General features: G+C 48.6%; 1 protein-coding gene across 1 annotated transcript in view; it reads right to left on the reverse strand.

The window, feature by feature from the left end:
* Positions 1–27,599, reverse strand: part of LOC112963238 (rho GTPase-activating protein 39-like) — a 66,115-nt gene that overhangs the window by 9,601 nt on the left and 28,915 nt on the right. The window contains exons 3-6 of the mRNA XM_026060160.1: positions 27,119–27,517; positions 12,819–14,127; positions 7,062–7,608; positions 5,449–5,538 (exon numbers count right to left, since the gene is read on the reverse strand). Of these exons, the coding sequence (XP_025915945.1) occupies positions 5,449–5,538; positions 7,062–7,608; positions 12,819–14,127; positions 27,119–27,517 (2,345 nt within the window). The remainder of the gene's footprint in view (positions 1–5,448; positions 5,539–7,061; positions 7,609–12,818; positions 14,128–27,118; positions 27,518–27,599) is intronic.

Here is a 27,599-nt window from a genome sequence, read left to right on the forward strand (position 1 = left end):
TGACGAGTCTGTTTGATTGCAACCTCTGGAGTGGAGCCCCTCGGTTACACTGGAGAAATGCAAAAGGAGGTAGGACAGCATCCCCTGCTTCCACAGGCAAAGAGAAGGAAAGTCACTTTTAAGAATTTCTCTCTCTCGGGAATATCTGAATCAAAATATTCTTTATATGCAAAAATCCTGCTAATCCCAGGCATGACTTATAATGGGAATGTTTAAGAATGAAAGAAAAGAACAGAGCTAAATGAGCTGTTTTGTAATGCTTCAGTATTTTAGGTTACTGCTTCTGCTATTAAAATGGTGGTGTACAGACAAACCACGATGTGAAGTGTCATCTGGTTCACATAGGAATGACTGGGAAGAAGTGAGACTGGAATCTGTATCAGAAAAAATACACAGAAGGCAGCACATTCGAAACTAATAATAGGAAATCTTTTTTCACACTGCAGTTTGACCATGAAACCCTTCATCGCACTAAAAGTTTAGCAAGGTTTGCAAAGGAACTGGCTGCTTCAGAGAGTCTGCATTGCTGGCATGTGCGAGTAGCAGCAACATGTGTTTGGTTGAAGTTTGTTCCGCTCTTTCCCAGAAAGTTCCCTGATCCTGGGAAAAGCCTAAACCCTCCATCCTGCGCTTTCTGCAGCAAGGCGTCCTGTTCCCAGCAACAGGCAAGCTACTGCCTGTCACCCAGAGGGGACTGACAGGGTCGCAAGTGGAGCCACTGAAATTTCCAGCAAACAAACTGACAATAAACTCACCCTGTGCATAGAGGGCTGGACTTCTTACTGCCCATGGATCCAAATCATCAAAAACTGGAGGGAGCCCTGAGGAACGGAGGTGATTCGGGCTCTCTGCCACTGCAGGCGCAGAGCAGAATGGCTCCATGCAGGGGACTTGCACCTTAAACACGCAATTTTCAGCCTCCCTCTTACTTAATGGGAGTCATCCACCCTGATCTGAGCTCTCCTGGCTCCCAGGGAGTGCGTACAGCAAGATGTATGAAGGAGACTGAGAAAGGCCAGGAGGCTGCGTGGTGAGATGGGAGGGAAAATGCTAGAGAAAGAAGCAGAATTTAGCCTTAGCCTCTGCTTTTCAAAACCAACTACCTGGCTCTGTCACCTGGCTGCTTGTAGAGAGTCTCAGCTAGAAACCTGTTCCTGGCATTTAATTCACCATGCATGGTCAGTTCTCCTTAACAAAACTGCCATGGACCTTGCCCCCAACCCCCAGCTTATACCTATTGGTGCTGGCACAGGTCGTTTTGGCCTACGCGGACTGGAAAAGGGCTCATACTAACGGTAATTCCACTTCTCTGAGCACATCGTGAATCTGTGAAATCCAAGTTGATCTGTTATTTCCTCTGGTACCACAGTAGCCCCAGGAGCTCAGGAACAGAAGACTACTCACAACCCACAACAGTGAAAAACAGTTTGCAAAGGAAAATATTTTTCCATGTGCTGGCCTAAAAACACATGCAAAGGAGTTCTTAAAGAGCCTCTCCTTTTATAACAAGTTAAAATCCAGGCAACACACATGCAGGAACGTACCTTCTGGAACAGATTCAAGTGCTTTCCTGCCAAAAAGTCTCTTAAAAAATGCAGCAAACAATGTGGATTCAGAACCCAGCTATGGGACGAGTATCTTAGCACAGCAGAAGCTATTGTCTCAGTATTTCTCTGATGTATTGCTGCCTCATACAGACCTCAATCGGGCACAATTAGAAGCCTTTGGTATGAGCAGCCCAGCTGGGCTTTGCACTGGTGCCGCTCTCCTGGTTTAGATCTGAACAGCAGATCTAAACCTCCACTTCACAGCAGGGTCTTAGCCCCTTCTTTCCCCTCCCTCATGCCGTGTGTGCATTCCTCTGCATCCCCGTAATCCTACTCCATCCCCATTCCCTGCATGGGAACTGCCATACTTCATCAGCTCAAAGGTCCATATGTGTCAGCAGCCTGCATCTACCAGCAGGAGAAAGAGAAACAGATACAGGATGTATCGAAAATGATTATTCCCCTGTTAAAATCTCCCAGCTAACGGCATGTGGGAGATATCCTAAGGCAGTGTTGCACCTGGACCATTAACAGTTACCGACCAACCTGCCTTCTTTGAATTTGTCCCATTTCTTCCCAGACCTGTTTATACTCCTGACCTGCACAACACCCTGCATTGCTGACTCCTACAACTTAATTTGGTGCTTCAGGAAAATGTAGTCTTAAACCTGCTGCCTGATAACAAAATTGGGTGGTTTCCAGTTCTTTTGCTATGATGAACAATGAGAGATCTTTTTCCTCTCACTTTCCCCAGACAACTTGCAATTTCTTTCAGCCTGCTGACCTTCTCTCTCTCCCTTCTCTCTTCCACGTCCGCATCTGCTGAGCCTTCTGCTGCAGGGCCAGCACTCGGCCGCGCTGATCAGCCCTGAAGGGAACCACGGGCAGGAGGCGGCAGGGCACAGGCAGCACCACGGCTGAGTGCTGGTGCTGGTTTGCTCTCTGTCCCTTTTCTAAAAGCTCCTGATCTTCTGTTTGTTTTATGACTGCTTCCAAGCACTGCGTATAAATTTTTCAAAATCTGTATACGGTAACTCCAAAATTTCTTTCCCCACTTGAAACAGCTAAGTAAGAGCCTGTTGCTGCATGTGCAGTTAGGGATGTTTTCCCCAGGTACAATACTTTGCTTTTATTGACATGTAATTTTCTCTGCTGCTTGATCACTCAGTAACTCGCCCTTGCGAGATCCTGCTGCACCTTCAGTTTTTACAACCTGAATAGTTTTGTATCAACACCAAGCTTTGTCAGCTCATTATTTGCTTCCTTTTCTCAACTCAGACCAAACCCCAGCACACATTCCTGCAGGATCATTAGGCAATCCTCCCTGTGAAAACAGATCATTTACTTCTACCTTTTATTCTTCTGCTTTTGAATCGGTTATTGTTTCATGAAGGGTTCTCCCACCACCTTCATACTTCAGTCACTCACAAAAAATTCCGTTAAGATGGAGATTGCCAAGGTAAGTGTGGGAAACTTCTGAATGATTGCTTTGGGTGCACATCTGATGATACGATGTTTACTCACCCAGGTGTTTACTTACAAGCCTCTACACTGAAGGAAGTTGGGGAAAAAAACCCACTGCTTTAATTCCCTTTGTTTTTCACTGGAAGACTTATACACATGCCTACATATACACTGTTCAACCGTTCTGAAGACAGAACATTTAATGTCCTTATCAATTTCTGTTACATTACTGCCACAGCATCTATTTGCATCTAAATATTTCACAGCTCCTAGCAAATATCTTTTCACAAGAGCCTTGCAAGGTGAGGGAACGATGTTACACCCACACCTTACAAATAAGGCAAACGGTGCAGATGGAGCAGACACAGGTGTCCTGAGTAAAAGCCTGACCTTTTCAGTCATTAGTAGGCAGTACTTTGCATGTTCAAGCAGGATTCCCATCTATTTCAGCTGCAGCTCCAAGTGTGCAAAACTTGTCTGAATTACAGCCCAGAGTCTGAGGTCAGACTCCAGAAAAAATCATCATCATTACCAGTCACTTGTGAAAAATCTGGTTCAAGTGACTTGCCAACCCTTTCTCTTCCTGGTGTTATGACTCTCCTTTGCTGCACACAACAAACTGGCAGGAGTCTTGCAGACAAGCTCATTTATTCTAAAACACCAGTTTGCTCCCAGAGCTCTCTTTTGTGTGCGATAAAGCAGGCAGGGTCCTGTGAAGGGAACGGCATGTGACCTGTCATTATATACCCAACTAAGGCCACACAGGCATTTCTGCCTTTCAAGTGTTTCATTCTGGAAACTTAATAAAGCTCTCCTGCTGTGCCTTTTTAATGCAGTTTCCAATATTTTCTTTTTTAAATAAAAACTACCTCTGGCCTCCTAAGCACAACTCCAGCACATGCAACATAGATGGGCAATTGCACAGAAAAGTCTGCTCAGCCCACAGACAGAGCAACGCCCTGTGCAGAGAAAACCGCGGGGGAGTTGTCCCATAAAGATATCAGAGTCCCTCTGAGCACAAGCAAAATGACTTTTCAGAGACTCAGAATTGGCTGAACTCTTCTGGGTCTGAACAGGAAGGGAAAAAGACATATTCCTAACAGAAACATAATTCCTCAGTGTAATTTCAGGTCTCTGCTCTGGATCCCACAGGAGCCAGCTATTCAAAGGGAAAGTGATAGAAGCTTTCTTACTGCAAAGAGAACAGGGCCTTTAACCAAGGGGCCTCCTCAGCCATTTGCCAGACTTGCAGTTGACTCTAAGAAACAGTGACACATGGAAATCACTGCAGCTCTCTGGAGAGCGCAGCTGCAGTTTCCATGTTTCATACACCTGCGTGCTGGAGCGACGTATGGCTCAACAATGCAGGAAGTTGTACTCCAGGGCTCCCAAAACCAGATTAAAAACACTGAGGCCATATGATATAAGTTGCTGTCTGATATGACTTCACAGAGCCGGCTCAAGTTTCCTAAAAAATATAAAAAATTGAATGAACTTTGTCCAGGCACATTTTAGGCCAGATAAAGCATCATTTGTCTTCCTGCAGCCAGCAATAAAACCTCAGGCTGGAGTACTACGTGAGCTCTTATTCATTCAGTAGAGATGCTATTGCAAGCCCTGGATTGCTAGATGAAATTTGTACAGCTATGTAATCTAGTGTTAAAGGCCAGAGAAATCTGCCTCTGCCAACAACATCCCAGGCACACACTCCTTGCTATGGCCAGGAGGTGACCAGCACTGCCTTACCCACAGCCAGCCCGGCTTTCTCCATACCCTGCTTTGGAGCAGCAGCACACAGCTCTCCCGGCTGTCTTGGCAGCCCAAAGGAATCATCCCCACACACTGTGCAGGCATTTCTGGGTCAGCACAGGCTGCTCCAGCCAGGAAGGGCAGGACAAGGGGAATAGGGCTGCACAGTCCAGGAAGCATGGACAAGAAGTGAATACTTAGGAGAAAAAGGCAGTGCTGTTTATCAGATGTCCTCCCTGAAGGTCCTCAAGTTGCGTGGTGGTTTACAAAATCCATTACTCCAATTTAGACATGTTCTCATCAACATACTCTCTCAGATGGCTTGTAATGCTGAATATGCTATAGAAAAGTCTGCAGCATGCACACTGGTTGGGTTACAGTCCCAGGTCTGCATCCAAGTTAAAACCCTTTTTCTTCCCTGCATGTGTCCCACGTGCGAGTGACAGGGGTCCCTTCTGCCCTACACTGCTACCCGTCCCTTGTGCCCAGGAGCACCTGCCCCCATGCACTGCCCAGCTGCCACCCACACTGCTCTGTTCTGATCCATTCCCTGGCCAAATCTCTTACAAGGGCACCTACAGTAAAGTTTCCCAAATCTATGTCTATAAGCTTAAAGAAACGGTCTGATTTTCAGTGGAACTCAGCAACCCAGCCTGTCTGAGGTCAGTGCAGTCTTTCCTCCCATTACCTTCATCTTCAGTATTTTGTTTCCTCTTTTTCCTGGATTTTGAGTTCTTCTTGCTTTTCAGATCCATAAGCTCCTTGATGCGCTGTGCAACTGAAAATTCAAAGCACTGTTAACTGAGCAACAAAGGAGACCGAATGCTCCCTGCCCTCCTCCCCTTCAGCGTGGCAGCAAGAGGCTCTGGATTAATAAACTGTTAATAATGTGGAACTGTAAAACACCAAAGCCCAGAACTGCCCTTAGACATGAACTAAAGCAGCCAGCCTCACTATGGCATGAGGAGATCTGCTCAGAAAAAAGTCCTGTACCGCAACCGACTCCAAATGCACCAGCCAGGGACCTAGAACATCCCTTGACTCCTCTGAATGGCCAAATATTTGAGAAGGGGCTCCAGGCTGCAAATTTGTATTGCCTAAATATCAGCAGCAGGAATAAGCCACTTAAATAGTTTGGATTACTTCTCCTTACTGCCTGGGTCCTGGTGCTGGCAGGGCAATTTTTTGTCTCCGGGCCAGGCATAGCCGGAGGGAACAATGTTTTGGGGAGAAGTGACAGCAGTCTGGGTTCCTCATGAAAACCCAAACCAGGGCTGCACATCCACCAGTGCAGTGAAGGAACTCCTAATGTTAAGGCCACAAGCATAAGACCAGAAAGCAAAGGTTGGCATAGCACCACGGCTGCCCCCAGGACCCACCCCTGCCTGCAGCACTCACTAGCAGGGAGCAGAGATGTGCTGGGGCAGAATGCCTGCACCTGCCCTGAAGGTTTGCGGGAGACTTGAACTCCTGTTTGGAGCTCAACTGGGAATAAGAGTTTTCGTCTCTCGCTTGAGCCTGGACAAGTCACAAGCTCTGATTCTCTGAAAGCAAAATTCCTCATATAGTCATGAGGCTCTAAAGAACAATGTTGTTAGACTGGAACTTTGCTTTGCTAATGAGCACTGCAGAAATAGTCACAAATCAGCCAATAAATACCCTGCAGGTCGGCAGGGCATTTTTTTTTTAACCAGGATGCTGTAGCAATTTAAAACTGGAGCAATGCTTGGATATATGAGTTAGGTAGGAGCACACCTTCCTTTTCAGGCAATGCTGGGCTGGTCCCCAAGGCTTTTAAAAGACACTGATAAATCACATCTGTTTACAACACAAGCCAGTATCCTTCAGGATCGCTGGCTAGTTGCCATTCTAAGGCCTGTTTGTAACCTTTGCAAGGGCTCCCTAACATTTAACTTTTTTTTTTTTTTTTTTTTGCCTGCTTTAAGGAACTTTGAAGCAAATCATGTCTTCAGCAAATCCAAGGAAACTCTGCCCTTGGGGGAGGTGTAATCAGCTCTTTTCAGGGCTGATATTGTCAGGCTGATCAATGAGTTGAGCCCAGTCTAGGGCTGGCATTTCTTTTGCCAGACACAAGTGATAATTGCAGGGAGGTGAACTGGTGGCAGCTGCATCTTGCAGAGGAAGGAAGGATGAACTCGCCCAGCATGTGGTGCTCTCAGTGATGGAAACCACAGTATTGGCTGGTGACTACCTGTTTTTTCAAAACCAGACAACCCTGAGTAAACGGCACAACCCACCAGAATGCTGCTGGGTATACACTGGTGTGCATGAGGCACTTACTGTTTTCATCGTTGTCAAGGTGACGATAGATGTAACCTTCCAGATAAGACTGGAATTTGGGTGATGGGGAGAAGAAGGCCAGACTGATGGCCATCAGTTCCCAGCCCCATGCCAGACTTTGGTAGCACGTATTATCTGTTGTCTGCCTGATCAGTTGTATGTAGAGCTCATCCCGTAAACCTTGCACGCTCCAGCACTTGGTGACTGTGACCAATGCCACATGATTCCGATCCATGCGAGTCTGACGATCTCCCATGTAGCTCTGCACCAGTTTGAACATCTCACAGGCTTCTTTTTTGATGGTGCGGTTGCTAGTGATGAGCATTGGCTTTTTGATAGAGCCACCATTCCAGGAGAGCATGTTGGAGATGGAGATCCTTCGGCGGAAGATGCCCTGAGTGTGCATGTTCAGGTTTTTAGAAGCCCAGTCTGCCATGCTGCTTTGAGAGATGGGCTTCCGTAGAGTATTGTAAGGGAAATTATATCCTACGCAGCTGCCAGGCTGGCCGCTGCTCTCTGGCTTGGGGTCCAACTCTATTGTCCCGGGCTGCAACGGAGAATAGACGTGTTAAAAACTGCTTAGCTGATTCCCTTACCCTGGTAGGAAAATTAATAACAGTGAGTGAAGTTGACGGCAACTGCAAAGTGGTAAATCTGCACAAAACATGATTTTGTGCAAAATCTGTTGCTGACATCTGTAGTTCTGCAAGAGCCCTGGCTGGCACAGTAGCACATGGACACTGCCTCCAAGGGAAACCTGGTGACAGGGAGAAATGGGGCTGATTTTCCATGCTGTCCCAGAACTCCTGGTGACAGCCCAAGCAGGAGCTGGGCTGACTGCCAGAGAAGCAGTGCAGCGCTGTGGCAGGAAGCACACACCAAGGAACCAAGTTTCTCACAGCCCTTCAACTCCTGCTTCCTTTTGGGCTAGAGGAGCCCAGCTCTGCCCAGGAGGTGGCAGACCAGGCAGCCACAGGACTATTAGAACTGTTTCCTTCTTGCTCCTACTTTTTGTGGCTGATACAATCCCATAGCTGGTTCCTGCCTTTATTATTTTTCCAAGTTCTAATAAGAAAAGACACACAACCAAATTGACATGGGTAGCTACTGTCCGAAGCAGCTGAGTTTTGGGTGGCCTGTACCTGGAGAGCATCTGCATTGAGGCATTCAAAATGCACGTCCCGGTTCCACCACAACCTTCTCTATGGAAATACTGGCCAGACACACAAATGGGATAGGAAAAGCTAAAAGAAGGAGGCACAGAGGGAGCATGAACACATCTATTTTAACACTCAGATAGGATAATCATTCAAACCAAATAGGTGTCTTGGGAAAAAAGAAGGGCAATTCTGAGGGAAGGTGACAAGTACAATGCAAACATAACCCAGGGACAAATCCCCTCAGTGACCACTGAGGTTATCACTGAGATTTGAAGGTCTGATGGGTGGATTGAACGTCAGGGTGTCCCAGAATACTGGTAAAGGAGCAGCTGTGTACAGCTACATCTAGAGCAACAGTGTGCTGCTGCATGGGGGTCAGTGGGCTTCCAACTACATTATGCTCAATTATGAGCTCAAATCATACAACTCCATGTGTATTTGAAGAGAAGGAGTCAGAATACCTGTCTCAGCCAACTTCCTCTGCTAATGGAGCTGGCTCTCACCATAACCTACAGCCCACCCCAGCAAGCGCTGGCTCGAGCATCCTCTGGGAAGATACAGGCTGTGGCTTCAGACTCGGTGCCTCTGTGAGCAGCACTGCACCACGCTCACAGATGCTTCTATGTTGGACACCCTACAACGCTTCCTGTCTAAGAGAGACATAACATTCCCCAAATTATAACAATAATTGTTCAAAAGTACTTTTTTTTTTTTTTCTCAGAGAACTGGAGTCAGCTGCTCCCCACAAGCACTCCATATTGATCAAACTGATTTGCTCTAGAGACAAGTCCACTGATCACAAGTTTACAAACACACACAGCAGAGACAAAGAGCCTTCTTCATCGCAGATTATATGTGCCATTTTTACATACAGCACTTGTGCATCCTTCTTCCCCAACGATCTCTAAGGAACTACGTAATGAGAGCTTTGGTAGTACTGATGCCCAGAAAACGATGTGTAATAACTACTAGTGAGGAAAAGACCCTCATTTTGCCTGTTTAGAATTTTCTGTTTTGGCTGGAAGTGGCAGCCTGGGACACATATTTAACTCAAACACCCAACAAGTTATTATAGGAAACAGACCTTTCTGTTAGACTTGAAATTCCCACATAGAGCAACTAAGTGATAAACTGTCCACATTTCACTCTGCATTCTCCAAGGAGACCTCCACCAATAGTAGGAAAAAGTCAAACGATAATATTGAGGGTTTTTTTAAAGAAACACAAACAAACAATTTCTGTAAACTTTTTACATTGTAAAAACAAAATTAAGTAAAACGTGCATTTTCCTTTCTTTGTAGGTCACCCTTAAATTGCCTGCCACTCTATATTCCAGTCCTGAGCTACAGTCAAGCCCAAAATACATGTTAGTTCTTAAACACTTGGAGCAAGTTAATGTTTTCCTTCTTCATAAGGAGGAACTGCTGAACTCATGACAGACTTGTGTGGTCCAGCCCTTCCCTATCTTATACGCAACATGTATCTACATGTGGATGACAGGATTAGCACACACCATATTCCACTTCTTATTGCCAGCCTGAGGCACAATTGTTTCTCCTGCTTTTCTACTTCATTTTGTTTTTTTATCCCTTAAGTTACTCTGTCTCCTCACTGTCTCTGAATTCACTCAACATGCTGTCTAAAAATCACTGCCAGCAGTTCCTCTCTTCCCACTCTATCCTCAGTCTCCTCCAATCCACCTTCTGAGTCCTGGGTTGGTTTTCCTCCTATCACTCTAATTGCTCCTTCAGCATGGTATTTCTGAGGATCCACCTCCTTATCTCTCTCTAGAGGTTCAACAGGCTTTCGGTTCTCTCCTCTTCTCTCTCTAAAATTTATCTCTGAAATCTCATTCACACAACTACTCAGCTATTATGTTTGTGCTGACAATACACATCCACCTCTGCTCAGCCTGTCCTAAAACTTCTGCTTGCCCTTCTGAGATAATGAATATCCTCTTCTGATTTTCATCTCCATCACACAGGCCCATCACAGGACATTGCCTGTGACTCAATCCACACACTGCCATTTTCAGGCTAAACAGCAATTTTGCCCCATTCCCTTGCATAGCATCTCTGCAACTTCCTCCCCTCCAGACTTGGAAGCTCAGTTCTCAGAGCATTTCTGTAAATAGAAGTTTATTTGTTGACTCATTGCCTTTGCCACATCATCCATCTCCTTACAGCTTCCACTTTATTCTCCTTCGTTGTCCTACTACACATTAACTATTTTTCTTCATTGACAAGGCTGTTCACAGTCTATGCCCAACCCACCATCTCTTGTGCATAATCAAGACATCAAGTCTCAGCTCTACTCTATTAAAGCAATGAAGTGTAACAAACCCTGCAGACTAGATAGTATTCTTCCAAGAAGTCAAAAGAGACTGCAAAATGAAATTGCTGAACTATTAACTGTAACATGCAAGTCATGTTAGCTTAAACTGGCCCCGTGCCAGAAAAATGGAAAATGGGGGAAATGTGGCATCAGTTTTTAAAAAGAGTTTCAGGTGAAACCAGGGCACTATCAATCAGTAAGTCTGAATTCCTTAAAAGAAATTATAGCAAATAATAGAACACAAAAACACTTAAATATGACACAATGAAGAAGTGTCAACCTGTCTTTTAGAGAAAAGTTACACCTACAGGAGTGATTTGATGGGATCAATGAGGTTTGCTAAGTTTTTTTCATGAAAGGCCCTTAAAAGAATCTGAAAAGTCATGCAGTAATAAATGATTCCTTATGGACTAATAAACAGGACACAAGACAAAGCAAAGGGTAAAAATAAATAGTCAGTTTTCACAATGGAGAGTTGTTATCAGCTGACTCCCACAGAAGAAAAACTGAGGCTGTTCAGAACGAGAGTGAAATAACTAGATAAGCGAGCAAAGAATAAAATGACATAACTTGACATAAAATGACAATAACATAATAAAACTGAAATTAAATCTGAAGTAAAGCTGTGAAGCAGAAGGATCTTACGCATCCAAATAAGAGGAAAGACAGCAAACTAAATTCTGCAGAAATGTTATGTGGTAAAGAAAAATTACTCCAGTTGCACACGCACAATGATGGGAATAGCTCTTTCCAACATGACAGTGACTCCAGCGTCTTCTTCAACAGTTTTCTAACTATTTCAATTCAATATTCAGGAATGGTTAAAAGGGCAAACAGAACATAGGGAACTACTAGGAAGAGAGAGAAAAACAGAAAACACTGTCACGTTGCCATTCCAAACCTGGTGCCTGCATCCTGCGTATCACATGCAGTTCTGGTCATCCCAGCTCAAAAAGGATATATAAGGGCAAGGGCTACAAAGGCAATCAAAGCTACAGAGCATCTTCTGCACAGGAAGGGACTAGGAAGAGTCTGCACAGTAAATGGGACACGCCACAGCAAGTGTTAAGCTAGTCCTCTGTAAAGCCCAAGTGGCCAGAGGTCAGTAGGAAACATTCTCCAGTTTCTTGCCCCAAAAGTATTCAGGTGCACCAACAGAACAATCAGGCAGTAAATCTATAATGACCAATGAAATGCCTTTTCATACCATGCGTAACTAAACCATGGAACTCATTGCCACAGGGTGTTGTTGAGGCAAAAAGCAAGGAAGCTCCAAAAAGTAGGTCAATTCATGGGAGAAAATTTCCCCAAAGGTTATTGAAAAAATTGAGTTTCAGCTACAACCTTGGACTTGGTCCCTATGCTGCAGCATGCTGGGAGGACGCTCTGGGAGAAGCAGACCTGTCGTGTTGCTATGCTTTTTCCCCTCAAGGACCTGCACCATTAGTAGCTCTGCCAGAGAGACTACCCTGGGCAGGAAGGACTCCTGATCTGACCATCTGAATTCTTCAGAGTTTTTATCACAGAATCACAGAATGGTTGAGGTTGGAAGGGACCTCGGGAGATCGTCTAAGGCCAACCCCCCTGCTCAAGCAGGGTCACCTAGAGCACGTTGTACAGAATCACGTCCAGGCAGGTTTTGAATATCTCCAGAGAAGGAGACTCCACAACCTCTCTGGGCAACCTGTTCCAGTGCTCTGCCACCCTCACAAGAAAGAAGTTTTTCCTCATATTCAGATGGAACTGTCTGTGTTTCAGTTTGTGCCCATTGCCTTGCATCCCATCGCTGGGCACCATTGAAAAGAGTCTGGCCCCATCCTCTTCACACCCTCCCTTTAGATATTTGTGTACATTGATAAGATCCCCTCTCAGTCTTCTCTTCTCCAGGCTAAACAGACCCTATGACCTGTCTTTAAGCCCTTAGAGAAAGAGTATTTTGTTCTGTGTGTCCAGTGCTTAAGCAGAACAGGGCTTCCTTGCCCCACCACAGATAATACGGCACTGTAAAACTACTATCCACAGCGCTGAGAGTTTGCCAAACAGGTACACAAACCCTTTCATGCCACCCAGGCCACTGGCCTGAAATGGGATCTCCACCTACAAAGCTGTAAAATTTGGTAACCAGTTTACTACTCTGCAGGCACACACACGTTCTGTGTGCAGCACATAGCCTAAACCCGTCCAAGTCTGATCAAGTATTTGGCTTAGCACTACAAGAGTCTAGCAAAGGTGTGTGATTTAACCAGTAGAGATCGGGAGGTACCTGAGAGGAGTGACGTGTAGCATCTGATGAAGCCAAACTTGTCTGGCTGGTTACATTCTTTTCTAAAGAATCTATTTTCTCAAAAGTCCTCTTCTGCCTCATTGTGTCCTGTGGAGTAGCCATGTCATTGGGAAAGCTACCCCTGCTCTCCAGGCCCTGTCTATACAGAGACCTGTTACTAGCCGAGACATCGTCCCTTGAGCTCCGGCTGATGCATTTTTTCAAGTGGTCAGATTGAAATCTGACTTTGCTGCTCTCTGCTGGGATGCCACTCTCCAGAGTTTCAGCATCAAGGCTGGCTTTGCTTCCTCTGAAAGCTGCTGACCTGCCCACCACAGCACGCATCTCAGCAATCAACTTATCATTCAAAGCCGTGAGCTCACTGCTGCTGCCCACAGAGCCAGGTCTTCCTTGACCTGTCCCTTGCCTCCTTCCTTTCCTTTTTCTCAAGCTTGGAGAAGGGCCAGTCGAATAACCAGAATCCTGATGGCTTATAGCAGTTGGGTACTCTTGAGCTTGCAGACTGTTCTGCCTACTATGGTGGGCTTCCATGTTCTTGAGGACATTGGCTTCCAAGATCCTCCAAGACTGCTTGAAGCTGTCCTTTGAAGTAAGCTGACCAGGCAGTTTAACAGAAGCCTCAGCTGTTGCAGCAGCAGAGTGAGGAAATTTGGAAGATTGATCAACATTGATCATGTGTTTTATGTATTCCCTGCCAGCCGGGCTGTATTCAGTGGAAGAAGGACTTCTTGCATGTTTCTTTGCAGCTTGCTGCTGTTGCATACTTGGATGCTGTAATAATTTGGTTGGTTGGAGCTGCTTTTTTAAGCTATTGCTTGGCGACACTGGTGGAGACATCCCATTCATGCTGATGCCTTCAGTGTCCATATCTACTGGAGGCTCATCATAAATCGGAGACTCTAAAGATGGCTCATCGTATATAGGTGCAGGGCAAGCATACCTGGGGGATGCAGGCTGGGGAGTTCCTGTCTGACTCCTTGGAGGTGTTTGAGAAGTTGGACCATTCATCAGCACTAAGCAAAACCCACCATTCTCTGTCTTTTTGATCTGCATCGACTGTTTTGCTTCTCCTACAGGCGCTTGCTTTGTGGCACCAGGGCTCTGGGATGTGGGCTGAGGTTGAGCATATATGGCTGGTTTTGGAAGAGATTTTTGGCTGTTGGCTTCTGGAGTGCTCTGCAGCTGAAGCGAACTGTTTGAAGAGCCCTGTACCTGCCTTAAACTGTTCACTTTGACCAACATGGCTGCTTTTGTGCCAGGCAGAGGCTGCCAGTGGGTAGGTGTCTCCCTAAAGAAAGAAAGATACAAATACAGGAAATTATTTAAGAAAACAAGAGAACAAAAACACCATTCAGAATTCCTATTCTAGTAGGAAACAAGTGAAATAGTCTCTACTTATGCCAGCACATTGGACTGTCAGTCTCAAAGTGCCCGGAGATTCCCCAACCAGTTATATCAGCTCCTCATTGCTCTTTCATGGATATCCCCCTTCCAGAAACAGAAACATATTGTTGTTAAACACAAGAGAAATTTCTGGCTCATGAACAGCAAAACAACGAGATGAGACAAGCTCATCCCACTATAACCTGTCTGGTATCAGCAGCAGCAAGCTACAAAACAACTTATTCTTGCCATGACTCTTGAGCTAACACAGCACCCAGAAAAACTGGTGGAAGAACAGTAAGAATTTCTGAATTCGAGCAGTGAGTCGAAAAATAATCTCAAGTGTTTGTCTTTAGACCATCAAACTATGATGAAAGCCCTTCCAGAGCATCGTATTTTTTTAACTAACTTTCCAGATCCATGTTTACCTTGCAGCAAAACCTATGAGGTCTATGGGAGGTACTGAGGGGTCAATGTCCTCAGCTCAAAGGATGTCTCGCACTCCCATACAACCCATGAAGCCTCTGCATAGAGCATTCTCCCAGTCCAATCCAGATACCGTCAGACCTGATTCCCTTGACCAAATCTATTGGCTCTGCTCAGCGCAAATGGCTTTGAAATCCTCTTCTAGGAGTATCCTCTACCTCATGATGATACTTGGTGGTAGCCATAACCCAATACTCTCACTGCAGCATCTCAGTTCCAAAGGCGCATTTTGCAGTGTAATAACAACCTGCTGTCACACAGGAGCTATATTCCTTCTGTATTCATGAGCTCAGAGGAAAAGGGAAAGGAAAGGCTGTTAAATCAGCTTGAGATTTCAGGTCTTAAAAGGTACCACTGTCCCCAGCTTTCAGCCCACACCAGAGCAGGTATGGTAGGACAGAACGTGTCCCCAGCAGTCCCGACTCACAGCCCTCCTTCACAGGGCAAGATGAACCCAGGAAATCCCTGAGTGGCCCACATCTAACACAGGGTAGAAAGAAGGACAGTCCCTTTGAAGGTGGCCCCGTTTCTTGCACTCTCTCCATGTATCCACTACTGGCTGTTGTTGGGCAAGACCTAGGGGTGCACTGCATGTGCCCTGGCTGTGACAGAAGGTGTTCTCCTAACAGGGCAATGTCAAGCCTCCGGAGCCATTTTGCTCTATTTGAACCTTCATGCTTGTGCTCCAACCTTCTCTACTGACCCCCTGCTCTGTGTCCCCTGCACTGTCAGACAGACCCATCTCCACCGCATGCCCAGAGCTGCCTCTCTGCTCCTCAAGGACACCCCAGCCTGTGTCTTCATTCCCAAACCCCATGAGGTGCCTTGGGCTTATCAGGAAGACCCAAACCTTTCCTGTGCACTCACAACAGCTTCCACTGCTTCTGCTCTCCAGAGACCCCTAATCTGCTGAGTCCCAGCCCCCTCCTTCACCCACTGAGCACAGCCTCTCTGGGGGGTGTTGTGCTTGCCCATCTGTCTTGCCCAACATCTGCCCTGCACCCTACCCACAACAGGACGTGTCTGTCCCAAAACAGGAGCAATGTAAACACCTCACATTGCTGTATGCTCCTACACCATTTCACCTCACCTGGCTTATTGGTCCCCCACTCCCAGGACAGTCTATCAGCTCTGGGCTCTTTGTCCCAGTAAGTCACATCTGCTCTGAGTCCCCTTTCCCTCCACGTGCCCTTCCTTCAGGACTCCCACTCTTCTCCTCCAGACACCCACTGCACTTTTCCCCTCTCCCCAGAGGAAACATCTGCCCAGCCTCATCCAGCTACAATTTACCTTATTTTTGGCAAAACATTCTCTCCTGGACCGCGCCGTGGCGAATCCTGTGTCTCTGGAAAGCCCCGCAGCAAGAGGTGAGGGTGAGGCTCGGCACTGCCCTGCTCTGGGTGCAGCAGCTGGCTCCCAGCCAGAGTCCAAAGGCCCACTGTCCTCGAGCTGCCCAGCAAGCTCCCTGACCTGGAGCGCGTGACTACTTTTGCAGGGCCTGCCTCCTACATCTCTGCCTGTTGCAAATCGGCAAGAGGCAAATAGGACTGGAGAGGGTTTGAGAACGGTTTGCCATCCTCTACTTCCTGTCCTGGGCTCCCCCTTGCTTCGGGGACTCCCCTTCTGTGCCTCCCTCTGCACTTACCACAAAAGCAGGGAAGGGATTCATCTTAAGGGAACTTTCAACACTGTTTCAAGACAGAGGTGTCACTGCTGTGAGGAAGGACCATCCTCCAGCCACTGCCTCTCAGTGCACAGCATCAGAGCCCAGAACTGACCTAAGCCCCCACCCAAGGGTGGATGACTGGGAAACACCCAGGGATTCACAACAAGCACCTCCTGGCCCGGCCTGCCCTCCCCTCTCACCTGCCCCGGATGCCCTAAAGCACTGCCCTTGCTCCCCTCACTCCTGTTTTGCCATGATCAGCTTGCTCTCAAAACGCCTCTCACCCGCACTGATGGCAACAGCTCTGTGCCATGCCCTGCTGTGCACAGGGCCAGGCGGATGAGCACTGGCTGGGGTGCCTCAGCTGCTGACCATGAGCAGGGTCAAGCAAGGATATGAGCAGGGAACAGCCAGCAGTAACTCCGAAGGATGCAGACTGCGTTTCCAAGGACACATGGCTCTGCAGCCCACCATGCATCCCTTCCTGGGGGTCACAAGGACCAGTCCTCACGTGAGTCCAAGCCCCGATCATAAGTGCAGGCACTACTGACAACCCAGTTGTTCCTAGAAGAGCTCCTGAACTAACAAGAAGAACCAGAGCAGCAACATTTGGGAAGCTTTCAAATGAGCATTTTCAACACCCACCCACATACCCACCTACCCCTTAGCTATACCAGCAGCTAGTTTGGTGGTGAAGTGAGATTTGCAAAGAAACATGTTAAGGATGAGCAGGACAGAGTTGCTTCTTGGCTCAGAAGGCAGCCATGGTCAGTTCTTTGGCCTGCCTACATACCTGCCTGACAGGGCAATCAATGAAGCATCACACAGGAGTGATTTTAACTCAATACTACTGCCAGAGGCAAAGGACAAATCTGCGCTGCTAAGAGCTTCACTGGACAAATGGAAGGTGATTAACACGGTGACAGTCCCGACCAGACTGTCTCTGTCCTTTGCCAGCCAAAAGCAGCATTCACACCTGTGCTAGCACTAACCAGCTGTTGGGTTCTGGTCATTCTTCTAGGATCACAGAGGGAAAAGAGTCCCAGGCCTGCAGATCTGCAGCCTGAGTTGCAGACATGACCCCATGACTCAAGAGAACCTATCTGCTGCAACAGGACTGGAAAATAACTCCAATATTTGCTCTCTGAGAAAGTTCTGAATCCCATACAATACGAGCTATGTGCTGAGATTATTTTCTTTCTCTGAACTTGACATCTTCGGTCAGTTCTGCACACAGCTGAACACCTGGTTCAGCAAAAGCTGCTTGGGCTGGCACACCCACCTCCGTCAGGCACGGCGCGATCAGACTCGTTTCCGTAAGCAGGCACAGCACACCCCTTTATCGCTTTGCATCACCAGGTTCAGCCAGCGCCAGACTCTCTGGCACTCATCACACTGTTCAATTACTTTGCAGGTTTAGTTCATCCAAAGAGTTCAGGATAATCAGCATCACAGTTTTGATTACAGGAAGAGATTCAAAGATCTGAAAGCCTTGCCCTGGTTTTACCTTCATGACTGTGTGCTTGGCAGCTCGCTCATTCCTCAGGAGAGCATTTCAAAAATCTGTTGGATCTCCTCTCTTTCCACCCAGCAGGGGTAGCAGCTTTCCTCTCCTCCCTTCTGGTACAGGTTACTCAGGATAAAATCACTCAATCAAAATGAAAACCAACCAGCTAGAACTGTTCTGCTAATGACATTTTTTCACCTTCCTCAAGACTCTCTCTTTCTTCCCTTACGAGTGGTTATATGACAGACCTCTGGAACATTAGACCAGCTGCAGTACAAGCCTGGGCTCTGCCATCTCCTTATTCAGCTATGAGCAGCTCTTGTCCAGTTAGGAAACACGAGCCTCTCCCTGCCTCCCAGGGAGGCAAGTAGCACCATTTCCTGCAACCGAGCCTCTGAAAAAACGCTGCATATCAGTGCTGTTTCCGATTAACACTGACACGGCAGCACCGGGCACGTTCTGATCTGTTCCTGCGCAGAGCTGGGAGTGCTGGAAAGGAGTCATCTGTTGTGCAGCAAGAGCAGCCTGACCTTAGGAGTTGGTCTCCTGCTCCAGCGACAAGCATGCTGCAGGACAAGCATGACATTTAGATTTTAAGGGTCTTTTGGAACTCAGATTGTGACAAACTCCCCCCCAAGCCCACAAAAAAAGAGCCAAGCCCAGAACTTGGCCCCACGCACCTTCAGAATATTAATGAGGACCTTGATTAGAGAAAAAGGGGGTTCTGCACTCACGATCTCCCTCAAGAGGAAGCGCTTCCTACCTGAGACACGACGGTAGTCAGACTGTGACAGATACCCTGAAGCGTGACAGCTCTTCGCTGTCCAAAGTCACTTAAGCAGAGTCTGAAGAAGCCGTCCTGCTTCTCCCTGCCCAGGACTGGAGCACGGGGTGGAGCCTCTGCTCCACCGCGCTGCAGCTGATCAACAAGGCAGTGTGCCGAGGGGGAACCCATCTCCCTATCAGAGCTGTTCAACCGGTACGGAAAGGCAGGAGCACAATACTTGCGATTTAGCAGAGCAACAGGGCTGCAAAGCAGCCACCGCTAGACACAGGACTCTCCCTGCTGTGCTGCAGCAGAGCTGGGCCCTAGCTCTTCTCAGCAGCTCTCTGTTTCTTGGACGCCCTGGGACCAGCCTGAAGGAAAGCTGAACTAGTTGAACAGATTACTGCAGTAAAGGGAATGACAAGACAAGCACTTCTGTCTCCATCGTAAGCAACAAACCTGTCCACAGCAGGCTTTTGGCACTCAGAAGTCCTCACCCAGCCAAGTAACACTGCCAGAGAAACGGGCAACGTTGTCTCTTCCTGACTCAGGAATCCCTCTTTCTGATTGAAGGGCAAATTTCACTTATGGCACTATGGAAGCATCCAACCCACATGCCGAGGCAGGGAAGGACTCCAGATTTGGGCAGTATTGCTGCTGTGTCTACGGTCCCAAGAACCAGAGATCAATACAGTTGGGCGAGCTGAGGACCTGCGGGGGGAGGCATTTCCAATAACTGAAGGAGGAATTTGTGCACAAAACCTAATATCACTGAATTCTGTGATCTCTCTGTACATAGTTAAACTATTAATCACATTCAAAATAAAAGGAGCTGGGCTGACTGGAGAGGTTACAAGCCCTGTCTGCAGAACTAGATAAAATGGTTTGGAGAAGAACCAGCATAGCCCCTGCCAAGTTTTGCTGTTCCTGCCCACATTCCAGCAACCTGGCCTGGCACAGAGGAATTAGAAGCGCAAAGAAAATTGAGGGCAGGAAAAGCAGTAAGCCATCTGCAGACTACTGCTAAACAACCTACTGGCAGTACAGGCCAAGTACCTGGCTTTACGCCCACATCAGGGTCTGACACTTTCCCAGGAGCAGTCTAGGCCTCAGGACACAGGTGGAGTCTAAGTAACTTCTACCTTCTAACTTTGCCATGAAAACCATTTATTTCGTCAGCGCTCCAGATCAGCTGCTATCAAACCTGTGGTATTGACAGAGCCCGGTATGGCTCACGCTGTTCTCACTTTTATCATCAACTGGGGCCCTTTTGCATTATGCACATGCAGGCCAGTCAGGCAGGGTGGGCTGGAAAGGTGAATGGCATCAGAAGGGGGAGATGAGCAAGCCCGCTGTGCCACCACTCCTTCTCTGGCTTGCTGCAGCTGCAGTTCAAGACGTTAGGACTGGTTCAGATAGCCAAGGATTTGCCAGGGGTTCCTCCCAAGGAGATTCTCCCTTAGTGTCTACTGGGTGTCTGTCTTCAGCAGTAGCCTTCCCAGGATGCCTCTCTCACACCTGCATGCCCACAGCCTTGCCGCCTTCCCCCAGACAACAGCCATCCCTCCTTCCAGTTCCTCGCTGCCTGGACACCAGCTATATTAGCGATACTTAACGATGCAAGGACTTTATATAGCCCGCCTCCATAGTTAACCTTCATAAGGTGGCCCTGAGATACAACATGGTTCTGCCAGCAGCGTCAAATGCTCACCTGAAGCATCCTGGCCTTTGCGCTGTGACTGCTAAGCAAGAGATGAGCATCAGAGGGAGACTAGCCCTTTCTGCAGAATTTCATACCATACAAACACAGGATAACAAAAGACCAGAATAAGCAAGCACTGGCATGAGATGACCTTGCACTCTGAGCTCCACGTTCATTCAGGATAGGGACAGGCTGGCCAGGGATTGGTAGGCATCCAAGATCAGGTAAGGCAGGCAATGATTATGCAGCAGAGAGTACTGCAGGAAGGCAAAGCCAAAAACCCAAGGCCTGCTAGCACTCTAGCACACATACTGTCCAGCCAGGAGCTCCAGGTAGAGCCTAAAGCAGGAACAAGGGAAATCTTACCTCCTACACTGGGGATTCAGAAGAATCATGTTGGGTCACCATGCTCAACTGCAGCATTGCCCAGTCCTTGGCAGAAATTACTGTTTGTTTACTCTTACCAGAATACAAAGTATTCCCTGAAAATAGGGACAGCAAAGGAATGAAAAGGTGGCTCCTGTGGCCAAGCAGGAGCGTATGTGGGAGGCACCAGGAAGGCAGCACCTTGCATGGCAGAGATCTGCAACACAGGCTTTGGTGATGCCCAGAGCTGCAGCCTGTCATCATATCCCTAGAGAGCCTGCAGGTCAGCTTTGGGACAGCACCAAAAAGAAGGAGCGGTTCTTGTCTGAAAAGATCACTGAAGCAGAGACTCCTTGCAGAAACAGGATAGCTTCGTGCACTGACACTCTCTGAATAGCTGGCTTTTTCCTGCACATCCTCCTCCTTCTGCACAGCTAAAGGTACCGGACAGTTTCTGGCCTCTTCAGACCTCTCATTGCACATCAGTGTAATTGGGGGCCGGGGCTCTTCTCTTAGTTTCCTTGCTTGCCTGGTAGCTTTTGATTTTCAGGGTTTGAGAAAGCATGTTTAGAACTGATTTCTCTACTTCTCTCCCTGTGTCTCTTAAGCAATAGCCACTTCCCCAGGACACACCATCTAGTTCATCAAATCCAGGCCTAGCTCCATCTGGAGCAAGTCGGGGAACACACTCCTCTCCCGGGGAAGCAGGTCCTGCAGAGAGAGGAGCCAGCAGGCTGCAGGAGGGGAGAGACACTTCCCTTCCCTTGTACCCCACTGATGGGCTCACAACAGGGGAAGACACTCCTGGGTGAAAACTTCAATGAGAGGGAATTGCACCAAGGAACAAGCCGAGCTTTGCATTTCTGAGCTGGCGTGGGACTCAGGCATATTCCTCATGCCACACCAGTGCCCTTGCGCTGCTCCCCCAGGGTATCTAGTGGGGTCTCGCAAGGGGGGCTGGACAGTGCTGCTCCTGCATCACCACAGGCAGAGGGAGCAGAGGCTCCAGCCAGACGGCAGCCAGCTCCACTCCCACTTGACCAGCAGTTTTGTAAGTGAATGTGACGGAGAAGTGAAAGCGACGGAGAAGTGAAAGCCCTAAATGAGTGCCGTATCCAAGTTAGTCAGACAGTCTGGTCTCAGATACAATGTGCTTTCTCTCCGGATTCCTTGGCAGTTGGAGATCTGAGCTGAGAGGCACCAATGCAAAGAGGACAAGGCTTTTCCAAAAGGAACATTTCCATAGCAATGAATGATATCTTGCTAACATGTCTAGATACAGTTTCCCCTCAAGGCCATTCCAGGATGCTGAAAAGACCAAGTAGAGGAGAACATGGACTCCCTGACTTCCCAATGTTGAGAAAGGCTCAGTCTCTTTCTTCTGAGCAGTGAAAGGTCTGACAGAAAGTGAAGACAGCAGTGGACAGCCATCCTAAAGCAGCCTCTCAGCTGCGCTCTTAACCTGCCAGCAGCAGAGCCTCAGTGGTCCCTTGAGATAGTTCCTTCTAGGAATGCTTTCAAGTAGCTCCAATATAAACACTGCAGCTCGGCACTGGCTTTCCCAGCCCGCACCCAACTCCAGCAGTCCCAGCAAATCTGGCAGCTTTTAACAGACTCTAGTTAACTGGTCATGAACTCTCCATTGTTTGCTATTCCCTCCTAGAAGCCTGGAAAAAAGGCCCCACACCTCAGCTCTGCCCTTTCCAGCAGTCACTTTCCTGGTGTTTTAATAGAGACAAATAAACAGGGATGTTTGTATTTAAACGGCTCTGCTGCTGCTGCTGCTGCCTCTTGTGTCCACGCTGGATGTGGTGATGGAGACGGCCCCAGCTCTCATAGGCAATCCGCCCAAATCTAGGTCTGCCCAGCCTTGAGAACAGCATCAAAGACTTCTGCTAACTTGCTGTATGTTTGCAGGTCCTGTCCCACAAGGCTGGTGGCATAAATGTAAAAGAAAACCAGTCTATACTAGAAATCCTGACAATGTTTCCTGTCTGACTATAAAGAACTTAATACTGGCATTACTTAAGCCTGAAGCTGAGAGGTAGGCCAGACTCGCACAAAAGTAGGCAGGTACCCTCATAGCCTTCAAGGGCTGCATTCACCTCTGTATCATGCAGACCCTCTAACTCTCCTCTCAGCACACCTTCCTGGCATGGGAAGACCAAGCCCTGCCTTTCTCCACTGCTGCAAAAGACCTTTTTCCCTCCTAGCCCAGGATGCTGAACTGTTCAGGCCTGAGCAATGAGGAAGGCGGGTTAGCAGGGGGCAGACAGCATAATGTTATCTGCTGTCCATGTAGAAGAGACCTGTGCCTCTCCTATTCTGGGGGAATGTGACATTCCTGGGGATGGTGGTTTTCTACCTGGAAGATTTTGAGATGCATTATTATTCCAAAGGGAATCTCAGAAATCCCTCTGAAACATGTCTTCTGGCACTCAGAGAACCACAAGAGCTAGAGGAAAATCTCTTGCCTATGAGGACAGTGAGTTTGTGAAAGCCAGAGACCACTCTGATCCCTGAATTGCGAAAAGCACAAATATAAACCCAGGGGTTCTCTGAGGGCTGGAGCCACAAAGATCCTGTCACACTGCCACGGCAGAGCTGATGGCAACACCACCAAGCAGGGACCCACACAGGCCATCAGCAGCAGAACAGGGAACCCGATCCTGCCAGGGACGTGTTAGTGCTAGGGGGCTCATGTAGAGTTAGCAGAAAAGGCCCCAGTAGCCTGACTGGGCTGCTCTGAAGGGAGGATACGCTTCGAGGCTTCACTCTTCTAATCCTGGCGGGACCTTCCTCCTCAGAAAGCTGCTCTTCTCAGGCCTTCTCGCCTGCTGTGCCAAACTCCAAGCTTTGGCAAATGCCCAGCCCAGCTAAATGGCCGCAGTGGCAAGGGCTGCAGGAGAGGGGGCTCACAAGAGACTTCCAAGGTGAGACAGGCTGCTTTCAGCCCCAGGCGTGTCTCATGCTCCCCAAAGGAACACAGCCATTGTTTCCAGAGCTTGGATGAAGGAGACAGCTATATAAAAGTGGAGCGGAAAGGGAGGCAACAATTCAGTCACCTTCCCGCTGCTCTCAAACTGGGTTCCCCAGCTCCCTCCCGGTATCAGAAGGGATCTCCCTCCTAATTCAGTTTCTCAGGAGCAGCTGTTTCTACTGCAGCACCCTTTTTTCTGGCATAAAGAAGAATCATTTTCCCACACTGACAGCAGCATGTGAAGGGATAATTTGGCCCCCATTTCACATAGAGAGTCTGTCTACCTCTCTCCCGGGACTCAGAGTATTTGGAAGAGGTCTGGAGCAGCCATAAGGCAAGTGTTACCCTGAATGTAGCCAGGAAGACCTGTGGGTTGACGGGGGCACCAGAGCATCAGCCTCCTTCTTCACCAGAAGGGCTGCTGGCTGCAGCTGGGGTGCCTGCTTTGGAGAGGAAGGAATTGGGCCAATGCTTGGCTGCGCAGCCCTGGGAAGAACAGCCAAAGACCTACAAGGGAGCTGGAGTGCATGAATAAGCAGAACAACTTCCCCAGGAGGCTCTGGGAAACACAGCAGCATCTCCCCCTGAGCAAACATTTCCTGCCTGGGGGTCAGCCTCCCAAACACTGCGCAGCGAAGGACCGGTCTCTAGAGAAGGCCACTCTGAGCTCATTTGCAATAGAGAGCAGAAAAAGCAACAGAGAGCAGCGAGGCCGGCAAGGGAGAGGTCCTGATCAGCACGTAGGCTGAGAGAACAGAGAGGGAGGACTGATTTTGCAGCATAAAGCTGACCAGAGAGCGTCTTCACTCTGGTCAAGGTTGTCAAGAGCACAGTTCAGCCATGCTGCACAGGTTTTGTCAGCATGAAGACGCTGCAGTGAGTGCAGCAGGTTCGACAGTGCTGACAGAAGGCACAAGAAAGGAAGAGTGGGGGGAAAAAAAAGTTTGCTAAAAGAAAAAACAACCACAAAGTACTACTGAGAGAAGAACTAAATCCCTTCCCCCGGCTCTCTGTGGCACGTGCTTGCAGGAGGCCCCTCTTGGGGATCATGCTGGTTCTTCTGGCCTTCCATCTATCATGAGATGACAAACATGATGGGAAGAAAAACAAATCTTTTGCATTGCTGTTAGAGACAAAAGCTAAATTGTCTTGAGTACAGGTACCTATAAAGATGTCAAATGCTACTAAGAGCCCTCAACATATTTGCCTTCTGTTTACACAGCTGCATCCCTGCCTAGGGAAGAAAGAGGACATGCTTATGTTTGTCTTTGGAGAAAAACGCAGACAACAGCTGGCAAGTTTGGTGTGCTTTTGCTGTTATTTGACCATACACCCTAGTAAGGACCTTAGACCCTACCTGGGGAGCAAGTGCTTTGGGCACAGCTCTTCACTCAGTATTTTATGAGCTAGCAAAAGGCAAGAAACCTCTCCTAGAATGTCACACTTGGATATGGAAACTCTTCTCAATATCATAAGCAGAGCCTGCTATCCCCTGCTCATAAATGGCAGTGACTAAAAGTAATGGATGTGCAGTGAAACAACCCTGAACTTCCTGCTTGCAAGGAAACAGCTTCTGCAAGCAAGTGCTTCTGGAGATCTGGAACAGCAACACAAGTCCAGGCAGCCTGTGAGCTCTCAGGTGAGCTGCCACTTGCACCTTTCCCAGTGCTTGTCCCTCAGCAGAGTTTGTTTCAGGCTGAAAGTGCCCCTAAGTTGCTGCCACAGCTTCAGATCAGTATGGGAGTGAGAGGAGGATTCCTTCCAATTTCCCTTGCTCACGGCAGGACTGACAGAGATGGCCAAGATGCTTTGTCCAGGGCCAGTCTGCCTGATAAAGAAAGGTAAAGCAAGCCCCTGCCCCCCTTTGTATCATTCCCCTTCCTCCTACATAACAGGGCCCAATCCTCCCTGCAGAGACAGCCGGTTCGTTGGCTGGACATGTCAGAGCCGGCAGGAATTATCCCTCTGCAGGGGCGAGGGCTCAGGGACACAGGCACGGCCACTTCCTGGAGGTCAGGTTCCCTTTCTGAGCGCCTGAGTCATAAATATTTCGGATCCCACAAAGCTCAGGATATTTTATGCCCTGTTCAAGGCTCTTACACTCCTTTGGAAATGTGCAGTTTATCAATGCCCGCACTCAGCTGCCCCAGAGACTCTGTTAATAGTGTTGCAGCTAGATAACAAGGAAAAGACGGTCAGCCACATTGCTCCAGCTCTTCAGCCTGCCAGGCATTTTCCAGAGGCCATTAGGGAGCTCAAGGCAAATCCAATGTCCTGTGGAGGGCCTCATTTGTGGTCACTGGTTGGGACTGGAGGGAACTGGGCACTTGGAGTTATCAGGGTTCAGCTTAGGACTTTTTCTCCTAGCAGGGCAGAAATCACCCTCAGGATGCGCCTGAAGCTCGGAGGGACTGCTGCCCTTCCGTGGAGCAGGATGCACTGGCAACACCATGGGCACTAGGAAAGCTCTGCGCTCTTTCTGGTTAACTTTATGTGCATCGCTAGCATCTCCCAGTCAAGCAGCTCTTGAATGAAGGGACAAGCATCTTGCATGGGGCAGTGGACAAGTGGTAAACCTCACTTTACTGTTCTCTAAAGCAGATTTTTTCCAGAATCACCATCCTGCAACGTTTTTACCAATTTGACTTTTTGTGTTTTCATCTCTACCTCCCAGCACTGGCAGAGAGCATCGTGCCCACAGAGAGACAACCTCGATCCAAAACACAAGTTGTTAAAGAAGCCTGGCTTGCCGCATAACCCCTGTTCAAACACTGCAAGAGGAAAACGGGGACAATGAGCACTGACATGGGTGTCAGGAGAGCTGGCTTTGCTCCAAGCTCTGCTCTAGCCCTCGGGTGAATCATGTCTCCTTAGCGTGACTCAATTTTACTTCGCTGTGAAGCCGCCCGAGCCATTCGCGCTGCATTCGCCACCAGGCTGACGAGGCGCTTTGCGGAGGAGTAATGCAGAGCCAGGCACAGCCAGCTCTCGCAGGATGGCGCCCAGACAAGGCGCTGACGAGGCAGCGCGGCAACGGGCAGCGAGGGCCCCAGGCGGAGGGAGCAGGAGACGCACGCGTGCTGTCAGTGGCAGAGGTCAGGGAGGGGATGCCTTTGTGGAGTTATTTTGACTTAAATCTGGCAAAATTTCAATATGAGAAAAGCTCAATTGTTGTCAGACTGGTCTGAGCGTAAGAAAACCTCTTGGCCAAACAAAATAGCATCCAGTTATTGTTCTTTCACTGAACTGTTGATGTGAGCAAGTAACTGTGCCTAGGAGCTCTGTCCCCTCCAGTCCCACATCCCACCCGGGCTGGAGCAACAGGCGCAGGCAGGCTAGCAGCCCAGCGAGCAGGGAGGGAACGAGCCAGAGCAGTCGGGCCACCCATTAAAGACAAACCACGAAGGCCAAGGCCCTCCCTACCTCCCAGTGTCCGGCCTCTTCTCCGCAGCGCAGTCCCCTTTGCCCTTCTCCATCTCCTGCAGCAGGGCCATCTGGACGGGGGTGTTCCTGCCGTCGCTGCTGGTGCTGCCCCTGTGCTGCCGGCCCCGGCAGTCGGACTGGGAGCTGCGTTTCATGGCCTGGAGCTGTGCCAAGGGCACGATGTCGCAGCCCTGGGGCCGGTGCCACACCGTCTGCCGCGTGATGGCATTGTAGTAGTAGAAGCGGTTGTTGTTTTGGTCGAAGAGCTCCCACCACTGCTTCTGATCTGACTGGCGAACCTTCAGGTTGGGAGGGGGGTCCCAGCCGCACTCGCCTGTTGTCAGGTTGACATACATCCGCTCCTGCGAGCGGGGCTCGATGATCTCCACCCAGTCCGAGCTGCAGTGCGAACGAAAGCCATGTTAGTCTGGGCCAAAGGCTTGAGGCAACCTCCGTTTCTAGGAGTCCTGCAGCAGCTGCC

Source organism: Apteryx rowi, unplaced genomic scaffold (assembly GCF_003343035.1).
Source record: "Apteryx rowi isolate R43461 unplaced genomic scaffold, aptRow1 scaffold_0, whole genome shotgun sequence".
NCBI classification, from domain to species: domain Eukaryota; kingdom Metazoa; phylum Chordata; class Aves; order Apterygiformes; family Apterygidae; genus Apteryx; species Apteryx rowi.